This window comes from Ambystoma mexicanum, chromosome 5q (genome assembly GCF_040938575.1).
Source record: "Ambystoma mexicanum isolate Mex_15411 chromosome 5q, UKY_AmexF1_1, whole genome shotgun sequence".
Lineage (NCBI taxonomy): Eukaryota > Metazoa > Chordata > Amphibia > Caudata > Ambystomatidae > Ambystoma > Ambystoma mexicanum.
Window position 1 is genome coordinate 492918789 of NC_090933.1, and position 17051 is coordinate 492935839.

Sequence of the window (17051 nt, forward strand, 5' to 3'; positions counted from 1 at the left end):
TCCTGCTCGGGGTGGCGAGCCTGGACTGCTACCCCAAAACAGGCTGATATGCCAAACTGCTCACACACCTACTGCTAGCAGCTAAAATCACAGTGGCACGGAAGTGGAAAGCTCAGGCGGGTCCTCTTCTGGCACTCTGGTGGATAAATGTTTGGGAGATCCTGGTGGCGGAGAAAGTCACAGCGGCGAAGGAAGGAGCTCTCCATCGCTTCACCGACTGCTGGACACCAGCATTGGACTACCACTCCCGATTCCCAGCACTTACATTTCAATCCCGCCTGGTAGCAAAATTTCTGGGCCCCTAAAACCCTGGTGGGTCTCCTGCCCATCAGAGAACCACAGACTAAAGGGCTGGCGGAGGTGGGACCAATGGGAGGGGGAAAGGGCAAGCTGCATTCATACTAACTGTAAAGGGAGTCATAACGACCCATGTAATGCATAGTTAATGCTGTAACCGAAATAAAGTTGTTAAAAAAAAACAGACCAGGTGGGATGAAGAATATGAGATTTGTTACACCACACTAGAACAGACCCTATGCCAGAGCCCCATATTAAAAGTAGCTGCTTTCTCCAAAGAGTTTATTTTACAGACAGATGCTTCTTTGATGGGACTTGGACCAGCACTCTCTCAAAATCATGATGGACTAGAACGCCCTATATTATACATCAGTAGGAAGTTGTTTCCGAGGGAGAAAACTACTCCGCTATTGAGCTTGAGGCCCTGGCAATCAAGGGGACTATACATCTCAAATATTACCTACTAGGTTGTAAATGTTGACTGGTCACTGACCATTCTCCCTTAGTGTGGATCAGTCCAAGAAAGGAGTCCAATCCAAGAGTCTTGGGGTGGTTCTTTGACCTTCAGCCGTATTATTTCACAGTGGAACACCGAAAGGGTCGAGATCAGCGCAACGTTGACTTTCTCTCTCGGTTTCCTGTGAAACATCTAGGTCCAACCCTCATAGGTAGAGGGTATGTGAGGAACCCGAGGGTGTCTCAGGTGGCCAGGGAAAGGCCATTGTTTTTGGATTCCAACCCTGGGGGTGGATATGCAAGGGTGGGGATCACCTCGGTGTGGGGAATTTAGGAAGTTGGAAGAGGACGCCTTTGGGTGACAAAGTAAAGCCTCTATTTCCCATGCCTTTATGGGCTGTTGTCAGTTTGTTTCCCTTTCTTTCACCCAAAATGTCCCAAAGCCATTCGCCTTAATACTGGGACAAGAAGGAAACAACTGGGAGTTATGCACTGTAAGGAAGGCATGGTATCAAACAGTAAGACCGACACAAGTGATCACAGTTCAAGGATGTTTATTGAACTTCAATTAGTTTTGAGAAATGCCCATCTAATCCTAAATCTAAAGATGCGAGCTATGACTACCAAATCATGATAACACAGTCCTAGTGGTGTCTTGTCAAAATAAAATGGCCTATACTAATAAACCTATTGCCAATCCTTACTTCTAAATATAAATAGTGTGTGAAACAATGTTTATGCAAAAGTGTTCAAGAAATGATACGTCAGGATATTCAAGCTGTTGGCTTCCCTTCCCAACGTTTCCAGCACGAGACAAGAGGGCATACTCGTGCTTAGCACAGTCTCTGGCTTCTCTAGCACGAGGATGCAGTTCAAAACAACTTTAACATCAGGGCCTTATGTGCCAAAGTCTCTTTGCCATTCAAAGTCTCTTATTTCAGAGGGCCTGAAGCAACACGACAAACATCAAAGTTCCTTTCTTCTTAGGGTTTCACATGTACAAATTCTCGGGTGATTTTCTGTTCACCCAGTGTCTACCACTGCCAGGCTCAGACCCACTTTAACACAAAACCTTCAATTGGTCTTCCTCTGCCGGGCTCGGTCCATATTCAAGTACTTTTCCAAACTTTCTCTATTTCATCAAAATTGTAGACTTTCGACTGTGCTTGACCCGTCGCAGGCCCACTCTGATTCACATTTATTTGTTTTTTTTCAATTGGTCTCCCTCTGCCGGGCTCAGACCAAATTTATCTACTGTATTACTTCTCAGCTGGATACCATACAGAGGCCTTTGATTGAGCACCCAAGCAGTGCCGGACCGATCCATCAAAGGTATTGTAGCTTGCTTTAAAGTTCAATCACTCAGCAGTTTAACTTCACTCACGTCTCTTACCAAACGCGCTTTAACAATGTTCATTCCAGCGCTCGCCATACAATGTTGCTGCTTACAACCTTGGCTTCAACAGAGGCCTGTCTTGCATCAGTCTCCCCAACTCACCACCTGTATTGACATTGCTGATGCTGCTTTGTTCTTGGAGCCAAGGACTGTACAATGGCGGCTGGTGATTCTCCCCACCTTAATTGCTAGCGCGGGAGGGCCCTGGGTATCTCCGACACACAATGCAGGATTCTTCAGCCTGGTTTCCTGGTCTTACGCTTTCTATTCTTGAGGTCTCTGGAGAGTAATGATTCCTTGTAGAAAAGGTCACAGGAATTTCCCTCCTTGCGACCCCCTTCGGTTTTGCCATCTTTGCCATCTTGCTCAGCTGCCGTCTTGAAACAAATGTGTCCTTGTGTGCTTTGCCTCGCTCAGAGTGTACTCTCGTGGTCCGCCTTTTATCTGAGTGGGGAAGCGTAATGGAAGTCAGGTGTGAGTGATTGTCGATAATTGCCTGACCTCACCTGACCATAGTATTGGGACATGTCAGGTACACGGCTCGGGTGTTAGTCTATTTTCCCTTATCGCGGGCTGTCCATGAGAAAGTGTTCTTGTTGTAAAAGGTGGGAGGGGGTAGAGTTCCTAAATATCCTACCAGGTAGGATGGGGTAAAAGTGATACAGGGAAGGGGATATAGCATCTCACCATCTGGTGTCCCACTCCTACTCCCCAAAGACCCCTCACCCAGGTGATCCTTCTGCATTCGTCCACCCCCATGGACTGGATTCAAAAGTGATGGGCATGTCCTGGCCACCTGGATGACAGATCCCCAGGAACTAGTGAGTGAGTGAGTGAGACACCTTTTGGTTTCTCACACCAAACTTCCAGTCATTCAAAAGTCCCTAAAAACCTCTTTGGTTCTGAGACGAGGAAGGAGTTCAGTTGTAATAGCCAGGCATGTCCAGCTAATAGGTTTGACCATGGTCAGGCCATTCAAGTTATGGACTCACACCTGCAGTCATTTGCCAGAGAGAGCCAGAGAGTGCGAGAGAGATGATCTGCCCAAGGCTGGCCATGAGAGGGTCTGAGACCCTGCCGTCTTCCCTGCCCGATGCTCACAGCAGGAGCTGTGGAGAAACAAAGCCTCTCGATTGCCACAAGTCTCAGAGAGAGTGAGTGGTGCTCTTAGCAAATTCCGCTTGGGAAGAGTGGAGCTACGCGCTATGGCATTCCAGGGCGGTGAGTGCTGCTCATCATGGCTCCCGCAGAAGGAAGGCAAAGCGAAGCAAAGGCGAAAAACCCGAAGGAGCGCCACATACCACTGGTGCGTGAAAAGATGGCCACACTCATCCCGGGGTCCTCCAGGGACTAAAAAAGAACGTGTATGAATGCTGATCAAGCTGAGAACTATTATAAGTACTATGGAAGGCCAAAGACAATGTATTTGAATTCTGAACAAGCTACACGCTATTACAAGTGCTTTTGAAAGTTGAAACACGTAACATTGAATAACGAAGTGACTGAAAGACATTAAGGGTATATTTGGATACCGAATAGAACAAAAGCAAGTGATGAGCACTTATGAAGGAAATAGAAGTAAGGTGGTATTAATGAGAATGACCACAGAATTAGATGTCTGATAAACAAGTGGTGGCAAAGCCAGAAAGCTATCATGACGGATATTAAATCAGAGTGGAATCAACAAGTGGTGGCCACGAGAAAAGATTGCCAAGAAAGATATGAAATGTGAAATTGAGCATTGGTCAAATATAAAAGAATCCAAGGAACTACAGGTTAAGAGACAGATAACCTGAGTTGGCAAAAGCCAAAGGAATACAGAAAGCATACTGAAGTGGATAAGGGCATCGGTAGCGTGACCTGTAATGGGTGAACCGTGTGGTCCGACAACTGCAACTAGACCGAGCGATCCCTACTTTGAAAAAACCAAGGAAAGCAAATGTCAAAAAATGTGTGTTGGGCAACAGTTGTGGAAGTGATTTGTAAATGAAGAAACAAAGCAATCAATGTGAACTATTGAGATGCATAGATGACCAAAGATTTGAACTGGTATTATTTTGAAAGCTGGAAGATTTGAACTAATATTGGTTTGGAAAGCTGGAAGAGTTCACCTCTTGGGGAAGGGAACCCTGAGGCCTTTTTGGAACTATTCTGAACTTGGGGAAGGAAAAGCCGAGTATAAGCCAAGCACTGGAAGAAGCTTAGAACTTTATTTTTGAACACAATTCCTTTTGGTGCTGACATCGCTACACATTGTATACAGTTAGTTGTGAGGCCAAGTATAGGTTTTTGACACATACTTTTGATTTAAACTCACTGACATAGACTATCGTTAGTTTTCTTTTGGTAGGGAAATCCCACCTTACTATAGGGCAAGTTTGGCCTTACTCCATCCCGACATTTAAGAAAAATAAAGCTTTCAATTAGAAAGTTTAATCTGTTGTCTGTGTTTTTCTTCATGGTGCCTTCACAATACACGACTGTTGATTCAGGGGTTTTCATCATTTTAGTATTAATTAGTGTTAGGAGACCATTTCCACTCATACATGAGTGTTAGAATTGTTACCAGGATTGTTTCAAGTTCAATCAGTAGCACTGAAAGCACTTCACTCATATACGAATGATTCTTCTGCACTACTGTTGCCTGCCTGAACCACACGAAAGGGGTTAGAGTGTTCAGCAACACTCAACGGCTATGTTCTGGGACTTTTTTCCCTTTTTTCACTGCAGGACTTCCACTTTTTTGGCATTTCACAAACAGACACACTTCCTCGCCAAAGTTGTCCTTATTCACAACACTGCTGAAAGGAGCACTGCTGGCTCCTAAGAAACCTGGGTGCATGCCAACCCCAACCACGGTCTCCAGCACGCTTTCTGCTGCACAGTCTCTGCAATTAGGTTCACATAGGGGAAGTCTTCCCTTAGCCAGGCTTTACACTGCACAACCTCTGCACATCAGAGTCTTGAGGAAAAGGACCTTTGCAGGATGGGAAGGTGAAATATGCTTTTCAGTGATCCTGGCGTCCATGTAGCTGTCCACCAAAGTCTGCGACTGCCAACAACATACTCTCAAATCGAGAGGATTCACACACTTCAACCTGGTCAGAACTGGTCTTCCTTCTTACCTCCTTTTGATTGGGTACCAACTCCTCACCTGAGGATCTTGAAGAGTCCTTCTGTGACCTTTCCCTTCCTTTTTTCTTCTTCTTTATATCCTTGTTTGTTAAACAACTACAACGGTGTGGATCCCAGGGAGAAAGCCCAAAATAGAGAAAAAAGTCTTGAATAGCAAAAAAAATGTGTTGTTCTTTTTGAGGTCCCGTCCTGGATACAGAGGATTCCAGTAAAAAGAGTACTGCAGGGTCTTCAGGACCGTACAGCAGAATAAACACAAAAACAGAGCAGGGAGCTGACCGTGTGATGAGACACACACAGCGGGGGTGAGAGGAGCGAAGAGAAGAGTAAGGGAAAGAAAGCGAGGGGGTGAAAAAAGCATACCTGGAGAGTAGGTTCACTGAACAGCATCTAGACCAGTAAGCTAAATGCGAGGGTTGCAACGTGCTGAACTGTGCGGTGGCCGCAAAGAAATAGAGCAGCGGCCATCTTGAAAACCACTAGACCGTCGATGCATGTTCAGAATGAACATGAGGGAACAAACCCGGAAGGCAGTCTCCATCATTTCCAGACTCCATTGGTGCAACATGACACGTGCTCTCCTTCTGCCAGCATTGCTACTGCTGCTACTACAACTACTCTGCCTGCTGAAAATGCACCTAATTGCCTGCACCTGAGGGGTCTTTTAAGCCTCTCTGCCCTTCTCAGATGTGGGCTGTTAGAGTTAATTGCCTGACTACTCCTGCAACATTGCTCTGAGGTCCTCTTCCTCGTCCAAGTAGCTGGGAAATTCTGGGATTTGAAGTCCCCAACAACAAAGTTAGGTTTTCTAGTCAGCTTCTTATTTTTTAAATGCATTTCTATTATCCTTAAATGCATTTAAGGAGCAATCACACGATTTAAATTGCACAGAGGAAGGCAGTTTGTTCAAACCATTATATACAGATTTTCTTTCACTATACCTCTAAGAGTTACAGTGCTTTTTAGCTTTAAAGGGTTCAAACAGGATTTCCTTATTCCAGTCGTTTTGGGACTTTACCTTAACTTTACCCACATTAGGGTGTTCAGTCTGTGGGTCAGTTAAATCATAACGACAATAAGGTATTACATGCTCTGGTACTTGTGACAGGTGTTTCCTCTCCCGGGACAAATACTGAGTCTCATCCCATGGAATCCCCTCACTACCCTGGGCTTTGTCTTCTCCCAGGTGATCCTGCCGCAGAACACCACCCCCAAGGTCAGGATCAGGAAGCGTCTGCCTTTCCCTGGACACCTGGGAAGAGACTTTAGGCAGAGGTTTCGCAAGGGATTCATAGGCTTCATCTGAGTGCACACCGCAATTTGACAAGTGCCGCTTTTTAACTTGACAGCAAGCAAGAAGCAAAAAACCATAATAAGCGCCAAAGTCAGTACATTTTATTTCCCTCACTGTATTCAGAAAGGCCTTTCTCAATGTAGTCAATTTAGGCGTCACCTTTATTTTCTATAAAATATGTTATATGTGGAAAATACGGACAAAAATTAGAGCTGAAAGCGGGTGGAGCCAACTCATGAATACACTTGTAAGACATGCAATCTCAAATACAATGTGTTGCTGGACTGGGAGCCAATGAAAATCTTTCTGATAAAGCAAGAAGGGAGATCATTTCGGAGGTTTGAACATGAGGTGGTCAGAAACATTTTGAGCAGATTGGAGCTTGTGTAAACGGTTATCTGAAATGCCTGCATATAAGGCATAAGCACAGTCCAAGTGCGAGTTTAAGAGAGCAACAACCACTGGGGCTGGAGCTCTCAAGGAATAAAATGAATGGTTTGGCTGAGAAGTCAAAAAAACAATGATTGAACTACTTAATTTACCTGACATGCACGTGATAGATTGAGTTCCCATATTAAACCCAAGTTATTCATCTTAATGGAAAATGATTAAGGCAATCTGAAGATGGTGTGAGTGGTGGGGCGCACAAGAGGTCTATTAGAAGATATGTAGGCCCCAGTAATGCAACTTCTGTTCTGGATGAATTCAGATGGAGGCCATATAATCCATTGACGAGACTCATGCTGACACTCATCTAAGAGTGGGTATAGCTTGATGGAGCTGTTAAGTTTAACACAAATATGAATGTCATTCGCATAAGAACAAAATTGTATGTGAAGTCTCTGAATACTGGCCATAAGTGGTTGTAGGTAAATACTAGACATTAGAAGAGATAGAGGGGAGCCTTAAGAGACACCACAACATACCCAAATATGGTTGGACACATAAAGGCCCATCTTACTCATTTGGATTTTGTCCTAGAGAAAACTCCTTAACCATAGCAGGGTTGAGACAATCATCCTCATCAACTTCTTTAATAAAAAAATAAAAAAGATTAGCATTATCGACTATATGAAATGCTGACGAAAGCTCAAACGTGATCAATAGAGAGAGGTGACCATTATCAGCTGCTACAAGAATGCCATACCATGACTAGCACAGATGCAGTCCCATGTTTACAGAGGACCACAAATTGCTACACATCTTGGATACAGTTCTGCTAAGTGAATTCTTGGAGTTGCATAGTGACCAGTTTGCCTAATACCTTGGCAATCCAAGAGGCATGGGCAATAGGCCAACAATTGCCATTTAAGTAGAATCAAGGGAGGCTATCTTAAAAAGTGGAGAAGTACAGATTTAAAGGGAGCTGGTATGAACGGTTGCCGAAAAGAGAGGTTAGCCAAGTTGGTTATAAAGTTGGCTGAACCCAAGGCAAGGCGAAGGCTGGTAATGGCTGTGAGTATATCAAGTTTATACCAATTTATCTAGCATTTATGGACCTGAGCACTGCTTTGGAAAATGTTAATCAGAATAAACGTTGGCATGTGCTCAGGTCATATAATTGGCCAGCTACCATCTTGGATATCTTGGATGTCCTGCATAGAGAAAATGAGGACTGTATTCGATCTGGCAGAGAGGGACACTTGGTTCTCGATTGATTCAGGGGCTAGAAAGGAATGTGTTTTGGCATCCCTGCTTGTCTCCCTGTATATTAATAAGCTCTTGTAAAAATTGTTGGAGTGTAATACTGATGTACCTAGCCCTGGGAATATGTTGATCCCAGCTTTAATCTATGCTGACGATACAGTGCTCATTGCACGGACTTTGCACGGATGAGCATTGCAGATCTTGGTTAAATTCTCTACTTACGTGAGAAATTTGGTCCTGCATGTTAATTCTACTAAATCAGCTGTAATGGTATGTTTGTGCAAATTACCAAAAATGTGCTGTGATGGGTTGGTGATCCCTAGAGTGAACCAGGTTGACTATCTTGGGGTTCGTTTCAACGAGAATTTTACTGGGAATGCACATATACAGAAACAGGTCCCAGATATGAAACAATCAGTTGGTGGAATATACAGATTTATGAAACAGCATAAGCAGCAACCACTTTGTATTGTGAAAAAGATCTATAATGCTCGCATTGTAGGGCCGATTAAATATGGTGCTGCGATTTGGGGGTATGGGGATAATGGTGCACTACAAAAAGAGGAAAACTGTTTCGTGAAATCGCTCTTTGGCTTACCCGTGTCAGCTCCAAACTTTGCATTACACAAAGAGATAGGCCTTGCCTTTCTTGAAGATCTATTGGCCCTGGAGCCACGCATGTTATGGTTGCATGTTTGGTCTAATCCGAGGGCAGGGCTCACACAGAAAATGATAAAGGATCTATTGGGGAAAAAAGGTGCTGATAAAATTGGCTGGCTAGAAAATGTAAAGAAAATGATGGAGAATGTAAATGCCAGCGCCATGATCACCAATGGACAATAGTAGGTGTCATCTCTTAAGGACGAAACTTGTGGAGTGGGTAAATGATGCTAGAGAGACACAGGAGTTGCTGAAACCAATGAACAGACAATTGATGAGAATCTCGACAAATACAATGAAGGAATATCTTGTCTGGCCTAATTTCAAGTACCAAAGGGCACCTATTACAAGGGTGCGCTTTGGGTGTATTAGCTGTGCGAGGCTCTAAGCCGGAGATCAGGCTAGGATTTTTAATCTAAATGCCCTATGTGCCAAGTTGGGCGTGAACATCTAGCACACTTTTTATTCTTTTGTCTATCCTACTGTGAGCTAAGGAAAAAGTATTTCATACCCCTGTTTGTAGGTAGAGGCTTCACTCAGCACAGGCCAGCTCTCTATTACTTGCTGAATGCAGCCTATTTGTCCCTATTTATAAGTAAAGCCTGGTGAATTCGAAAAATAGAAAATAGAAGGGCATGCAATTACAGGAAGAAGTGACGAATACTAGATGAGTCGGTTTTATACGTTCAATGCCTGCTAAGGCAATTAATGATCTTAGACAATTTTTATGGGTGTTAAATTAAGTTGTTGTCTAATGGTTTTGTATGATGTATCTTTTATGGATTGTTTATATAATGCGAAATAAAGAAATAACTACTACTATATCAAGTTTAAACTGGTTAGTTTTAAGGACCTTCAAAAGGGGCAGTGTTGGGCAACCTGTAGCCCAGCAGCTGTTTTGGCCTATGACTCCCATGATGCCTCACTACTGCCTATGCTGACTAGGTATGTTCTGGAGGACTGCAGGGTCACACTTGGTCACGGGTAAAGGGTTAAAGGAAATATATTGGATCTTTTACCAGTCTTAACTCACAATCTGTGAAACGATATGTCTAGGCCATGCAGTGATCCAAAACAAAATCCAGGTTTTAAATTTGTTTCTGCCTTAACTGTTCTTTCCCCAGTTTCAATCTTTTTTTCATATAAGTACATGTTAAGAAACTAATGTGAAGCCAAGAGACAGTTTTAGATATGTGCCGATACCTAGAAAACATGGGTTTATACCCTCTTTTACATTTAGTAAGAAGGGGAAAGTTTGTGTAAATGGGCTACCTTACCGCTATAACATTTGTTACTTTTTGTTGTAAAAGATAATTGATAAGGATGGCGCTGGCATACAGAGGTGGGATTAAAAGGTGATTATTTAGCTTGCTGCAAAGAGCAGCAGGCACCCAGCCCCAAGCTCTCCCAAACTGCCTACTTTTCCAGAACCAACATGGTTCTGGACCACCAAAGTAGAACACAACAATAATGCAGCCATTATTTGGGTCTAAGAATAAAAGGGAAGGAAAGCTAGGCAATCAATTTAAGAGAGTACCATCAAGGCACAAGATGCAGCTAAGGACAGCCAACGGATGTAAAAAAAAAAAAAGAAAAAGGTCTGGCAGATATTTTAAGATTACCTCTGAGGCTCCACAGCAAAGTAGAACACAACACATCTTCCCCCTTAACAGTGAACAAAACAACATACCCCCTCCCATTGATACCCTTGCCAAACACACAATCCGAAGAAGAACAATAGGAAAATAGCACTGAATTAGAACAGTCAATAACTCTTAAGTCAGCACAATCAAGTGCAAAGAAAATGTTTAAACTAGCCAGTAAATTTCCTGATTCTTCCACAACTCCGCCCCTCAACCATGACTGTACTTCTTCCACCATCACACTCACCACTTACAATACCATCCTTCAACACCGTACCACCTTCCACACCACTCTTTTTCCTGACCTTGATCCTTGCTTAAAGCCAACCTACCTTTAGACCACACTATCCCTCACTGCCGCAATCATTTTGGGACCCAGAAATGTACTTTCCAAACACTTGAGACCATATCTGGGATTCTTTATGAACACCCAATAACCAACCACCCAATCCCGTTCTTTTACCTTGGAAGACTCATCAAATGTCCTTTTGTACTTGCACTGAGCTTCCTCCACCAATCTCATCACTTCCTTGTGATCTACACTCACACTGCACGCCAAGCCCACCCAACCTGGGCATAATTTGGTACCAGGTTGCCTTCCCTTTAACGAGATAAAAGGAGACACAACTGTAACTGATTGAGGCATAATACAAAACCTCCACACCATCTCCCTCAAAACACTCCCCATGGCAGCCCTGACTGCAAAGCCAGTTAAATTCCTCCCTTCAAGAACCTATTTACTCGCTCTACTAAACCATTGGCCCTAGGATGATACAATACGGTGCATAAATGCGTAATGCAAAACCGTAACAAAAATGTCCTCCTAGTGTCAGAGCAAAACTGTACATCATTATCCGTCACAATTTTCCATTGGAAATCCTTCCCGGAAAAATACCTATTCAAAAAATGACACCAACTCTGCCATTGGGGCCTCTCTTAATCCTTTCCAATCCACCCACTTCGAATGATAGACCACCAAAACCACTACAAATCTAATACCATCGCCCAAACCCTGGATGGGACCCATCACATCTACAGCCATTTTTTGCCACAGCTCTTCAGGAACTCTCACCGGACAAAGTGGTGTCTCCCTCACCACCTTACTTTTGTCACTTGCTAAGCAAACCACACATTCCTTGACCTTCCTATCCACATTGCTATCCATCGCTGGCCACCAATAACTTTGTCTTAACATCCTTTTGGTACCATTCATACCACAATGCCCTTGGTGAGCAATTTCAATCAGCTTGTCCCTGATGCCCACAGGGAGGAATCACCTTTTGCCCCCTCTTGAGCCTCCCCAACTGAACTGCCTACAGGTCACCCCCATAGCCACCAAGTATGTTTCAAACATCCTTTCCCAACTCTTCCATCTTATTGGTGGCGTGCCCGCTTCTGCCAAAAAGGGGGTGGAGGAGGTATTGCCTCAGCCATGGTAGGGTTTGCTTGGCTTTTGCGCTTACTCACACTTCAAGTGTCTTGGCACTTTAATGTTTTTCTATTGTTTTGTATTACCACCAATTGTACTGGTTCTTAAACTGTGCAGTTTCCTTTTGCTTTTAATTTCTTTATATTGTATGGTTTACAGGTTGTTTCCCTCCTTGGCTCTTTATTTTATCCTCTTGGCCTTCCCTGCACTTCCTTTCTTCGAAACAATCCGCCTGTAGCTTACACAACTTCCAGTAACACTGTAAATCCCCTTTTTGCCATTCTGTTCCTCCTCGTTGTCTCGCCAACCTTGTTGCAGATATTGTTGATATGCTTGGTTGGAGGGGCCTTGCACGTGACAATGCACGTCGCTCCTGACATAGGGGAGTGCTCGCGGGTGCACCTTGCTGGCTCGCGCCTCAGCGTATTCCCTTCCTATTCCTTAGTCAAAAAATGTTTTCCTTTTTTTTTTGCCTGGCCGCTGCCCGCCCCACGCTGTGGTGCAAGTCACTGTGCCCACTTCTCACCTCGTTGCAGGCGGGTCCTCGTACCCTCCTCTCTCTCTGCTGCAGTGCCTGCTGCTTCTGGGCTCCCTCTCTCGTCAGATCGCTTGTGCAAGTGGTTCCAGATCCTCGTCGCCACTGATAAGGATGGCGCTGGCACAAAGAAGAAAGATTAAAGGGTGATTATTTAGCTCGCTGCAAAGAGCAGCAGGCACCCAGCCCCAAGCTCTCCCCCCACCTGCCTACTGTTCCAGAACCAAAATGGTTCTGGAACACCAAAGTAGAACACAACAATAATGCAGCCATTATTTGGGTCCGAGAGGAAAAGGGAATGAAAGCTAGGCAATCAGGTTTAAGAGAGTACCATTAGGGCACAAGCTGCAGCTAAGGACAGCCTACGGATGTAAAAAAAAAAAAAACGAAAAAAGTCTGGCAGATATTTAAGATTACCTCTGAGGCTCCACAGCGTAAAGTGATCATATAAACACACTACAATCTTTGGAAGTGTTTCACTCTGCCACTACTTTAAAAGATTTTGTAGTTTGGCGGCTATTAAAAACATCTCAAATGGACTTAAATTATATGGTATTGCAGCAAGAAAAGTGAGAAGGAACGTGCAGATAAACAAAAAGAATATATGTGTATGCATGTTGTGTGTGCTCTGATGAGTGCTGCTGAACTATAACGTATTGTAAGGTTGTGGCAGGAGGAGACAGCCACACAGGAGTCATGCAATTGAGCAAAGGCTTTTATTTATATCAAATGAAAGAAGGAAACCTAACTTTCCCTAACTCTAAGAGGGGTTTCCCTCCCTCAACAAAATACTATTGTAATGTCAGAATGTTCATAAATAAAGTGTCCACGATCCAGCGTCAGAATCCTACTTCAATCCCTTACATTTATAATAAAACTAAACTAGATTTGTCTCTTTTGGGTCAAGAAGAATCATTCCCTTCTTCTGGACAGGTATGGTTCACAAAGTAAGGGGCAGGTCTACCTGCCCCATACCTTTCTTAGGCTTCTGTTGGTAGTTCAATGTGGTTGGGGCAATGTCTCCCTTCCCCTGGCCTTGCTCAGGCTTCTCTTGAAAATGCCATTTGGTTGGGAGAATGTCTCCCTTCCCCTGGACTTTCTCAGGCTTCTCTTGGCAGATTAATATGTTGGGGGAATGTTTCCCTTCCCCTGGCTTCTCTCAGGACTCTCTTGGAGGTTTAACAAAGTTGGGGGAATGCCTCTCTTCCCCTGGCTTACTTTGATTAACAGTTCAATAGACAGCCCTAGTGTACTTCCCTGCCAGGGACTGCCTAATAAGGTCGGGGGAATGTCCCCCTTCCCCAGACCTTGTTTAGGTTTGCTTACAACAGTTCAGCCGGCAACCCTGGTGTACCCTCCCGCCAGGGATTGTCTTGGGTCCCAGACACCTTGACAATGGTTTCTCACACACAGATCTCAGGCACCTTCGTATTGATTTCTTTGCCGTGGGACCCAAACCCCTTTATATTGCGTTCTACCAAGACCCAGTGGTCTGTGGCCAGCTCCCGTACCTTCTTTTGGGGCTCCCGGTCTTTTGCCTCCTTCTCAGGTCTCTTTACGTCTTCCAACGGCTCTCCTTAGCTCTTGTCTGTGTTACGCGGCTCCTCTTCACTTCCATGGAGACTCACAATGCGTACCTGCTCAGCCTCGCCATGTGACACTCTCCTGTGCTGGGACAGACTGCCGTACCCGGTTCCAGCACTTTTGCCATCGGCAGAGCAGGTAAGGACACCTAGACTTCCCTTGCCATGTCCTGGTCCAATGCTACGGGCTCTGCTCGACCCGACGCTGGAAAGGAACTCCACTTGCTGTGCCTCACAGGAGGGAATGACAGCAATGTTAGTCCATTTTCCATATTTAAGCTGCTTGAGGTTTGACCACTAGAATGCTCCACCCAGTTTTCCGAGTGTTGCATGGTGGCTCTGCACCTCTTCCTTGTTACAGTAGTTTGTCCTGGAGATCCAACATAGTCACCCCTGCTCTTTTTTGTCCTAGTACTACAGGTATATAAGGGTTGACATAAATACATGGGGAGGTTGTCAGGATTAGAGGAAGGCAAAGAGGGAGGTATGAAAGAGGTGGATGAGTGGTGGGCATACTGAGTGGGAATCCCTCCCCATGAGATGCACCCGCTGAGTACCACCCCCAGGGGGACTATCGGGTAATGGCCTCACCTCCCTGGCGTCATGAAAAGTGTCTTTCCCTCGGGAAGAAGGGAGACATCACAAGATTCGTCACTGTATTTTCTTACTTTAAATGTTCCTCTGGTACACGTATTTCTAGCATGACTGTCATTGGTATGTACTTGCACTGCTTTGTCAGACTAGTAGCATCTTTACATATTATGTATTTGGCAATGGTGAAGAGACAGAAGGTCACGGCGGACCATTTTGATTTAGGATTACAAAGGACAATAGCTACAGGCAGTGGTAACTTTTATGACATATTTTTACTAACCGATTATACATGACCTTGTCCTTTCTCCTAAAGTATATTTACAGCAGTGGGATTACATTATTGAAATATATTTACAGCAGTGGGATTACATTATTGAAATAAATAAAAATTAAAAAAGGAATGCAAGTTGATATTTGAATTAAAAGAGTTGGTTAAAAACTTGAGACACTTCCAAGTAACTTTTCTTCCAAAAATCTAGAAAATGTAATATTTTGCAAAAGTTAAAGAAAAAAGAAAAACAATAAAAAAGGAACGCGTCATCTTGCGATAAACACCCCCATAAACACTAGGCAGCCCGAAGGGAATGTGGGTGTGGGTTGGCGGAGGGGGGGGGGGGCTTTTAAGCGCGCCCAAACCACACAAAGCACATTAAACTCCGCAAACGTATGTTGTGTCTCGTGTGGACTACTGGGGTATGCATGCATCTTGGCTGCCCACAAAACTTCCTTGGCTGCATCACCCGCCAAGCCTCCTGCAGGCCCATTAATTCCAATGGGAGTCTCACCCGCCAAAAACAAAATCGGGTGTTTTCACCCGCCTTTGTAGGTCAAATGGTTGAGAGCTAATGTGAGTAGCATTGGGAAAACACCTCAACTTCCGGTCACAACAGAGGCGTCCTGTCAGCTTTGCTTCACGTGCCTTCAAGGGGGAACTCGGAATGTACGAGGGTGCGTCACGGCGCGGGGCGAGGCGAGTGACGCGTCCATAGCTGGACAGTATCTCCACTCACCTGGGCAGCCCTGTATGTGACGTCATGGCGCAGGTGTGAAAGCGACCCGGGCGCTGGCTCCGCCCCCTCCACTCTCCCTGTGCTGCCTCTCCCTCCCTCCCTCCCTGCCGGTGAGGCACGGTGTGGGCTGTCTCCATTTTAGTCCCCAGAGGAACATTGCTGCGGCGGGTGCCGCGACAGCCGGAGAGAGGACTTGGTGTTTCAGCTGATTCCGATCGCGGCCATGGCCGGACTACCTGCCTTGTTTCTTCTGTTGGTGAGTGTTTCTATCTCTGCTTGCAACGCTGCTAGAGTTGAAGGCGGGGGTCCCCTTCACAGTGCAAGGCTGCCTTGGGATTTGCTGAGAAACCGTCCTTTGCGAATGATGTCGGATTCTCTTGCAAGCTGTTGTGCACGGAGCACTTGTTTGCATTTACAAGCAGAGATCCCACTTTTGACAATAGTTAGATACTCCTCCGTTCAGCAATGGGTTTATAAAACCGGAAACAGTCGTGGCCACTTTTTCACTTGTGTTTCTATTGTCAAACTCCTGTCCTTCAAAAGTAACGTTTGCTGTAGACAGAGCACATAGCCGGTCATTGAGTTTATAGTGCCGACAGGACGATGTGGTGTCGGTGACACGTTTCATCGCTTTCTGTTGCTTCCAGCTACACTGTATGGGCGTGAGGAGTTTTAAAACGTTTATGAGCTCAGCCGCACCCTAATACAGGGAAAGACTCTTAATGTCTTCATTTTCTCATTGACTCGAAGATCGAACATTTACATTTAATAACATGTAAGTCCTGGTCTCTGATAGACGCTTCTGGTTTGCCTCTTTCATATGAAGGGTAAACATTGCAAGCTCCATTTGTTGCGAGCACTGGTTAGCTCGTTCTGATACTCTAGCTGGGTTGCTTGATCTCGGAAGACACCAGCTCCGACGATGACATTATCCGGTAGTTGGCAATCTTTTGCTGTGTTCTCGCAAAAGTATACACGTTGATCACGCCCATTTTTTTTTTGTGGGAGGTGGTATGCGTAGGCTTAGACACCAAAATATTACATTTTCGGATGGTTATTATTCTGTCCTATTCGATGCTCTTTTAAAGGATAACACACGCAATTGAAACATTACAAAAAAAGGCGTTTATACTTCCAAATTTAGAAATGCAGGGCCATGTATACACTTATTTAATGCGATTGTAAAGAACGTCGACCCTCCCCACTCTATTCTCAACTCTCCTTCCCTCTATTCACAACTCTCCCACATTCAATCAGTCTAAGTACTTAAGATAGTACTTGTACCTGACAAATGACTCTCTAATCCCCTTCGGTATGGGCCATGTGTTCTCAAGGAGGGGATCTTCTAAATGTGTTTGTGTATCTTGTACTC

At 44.7% G+C, this 17051-nt stretch overlaps 1 protein-coding gene and 1 long non-coding RNA gene across 4 annotated transcripts in view; one reads left to right on the forward strand and one right to left on the reverse strand.

Annotated features, from left to right (window-relative positions):
* LOC138497460 (uncharacterized) overlaps nt 1-17051 on the reverse strand; it is a 225614-nt gene that overhangs the window by 207032 nt on the left and 1531 nt on the right. For 2 of the 3 annotated variants that reach the window (XR_011278583.1, XR_011278581.1), the window contains exon 2: nt 12484-12612. This is a non-coding gene — a long non-coding RNA (uncharacterized lncRNA). Of the gene's footprint in view, nt 1-12483; nt 12613-15679; nt 15763-17051 lie in introns of those variants that run through there. The other variant, XR_011278582.1, reaches the window with a different exon arrangement.
* The window catches only part of LOC138497459 (desmoglein-2-like), a 289004-nt gene continuing 287702 nt past the window's right edge, over nt 15750-17051 (forward strand). The window contains exon 1 of the mRNA XM_069620959.1: nt 15750-15935. Within this exon, the coding sequence (XP_069477060.1) occupies nt 15903-15935 (33 nt within the window). The 5' untranslated portion in view covers nt 15750-15902. The remainder of the gene's footprint in view (nt 15936-17051) is intronic.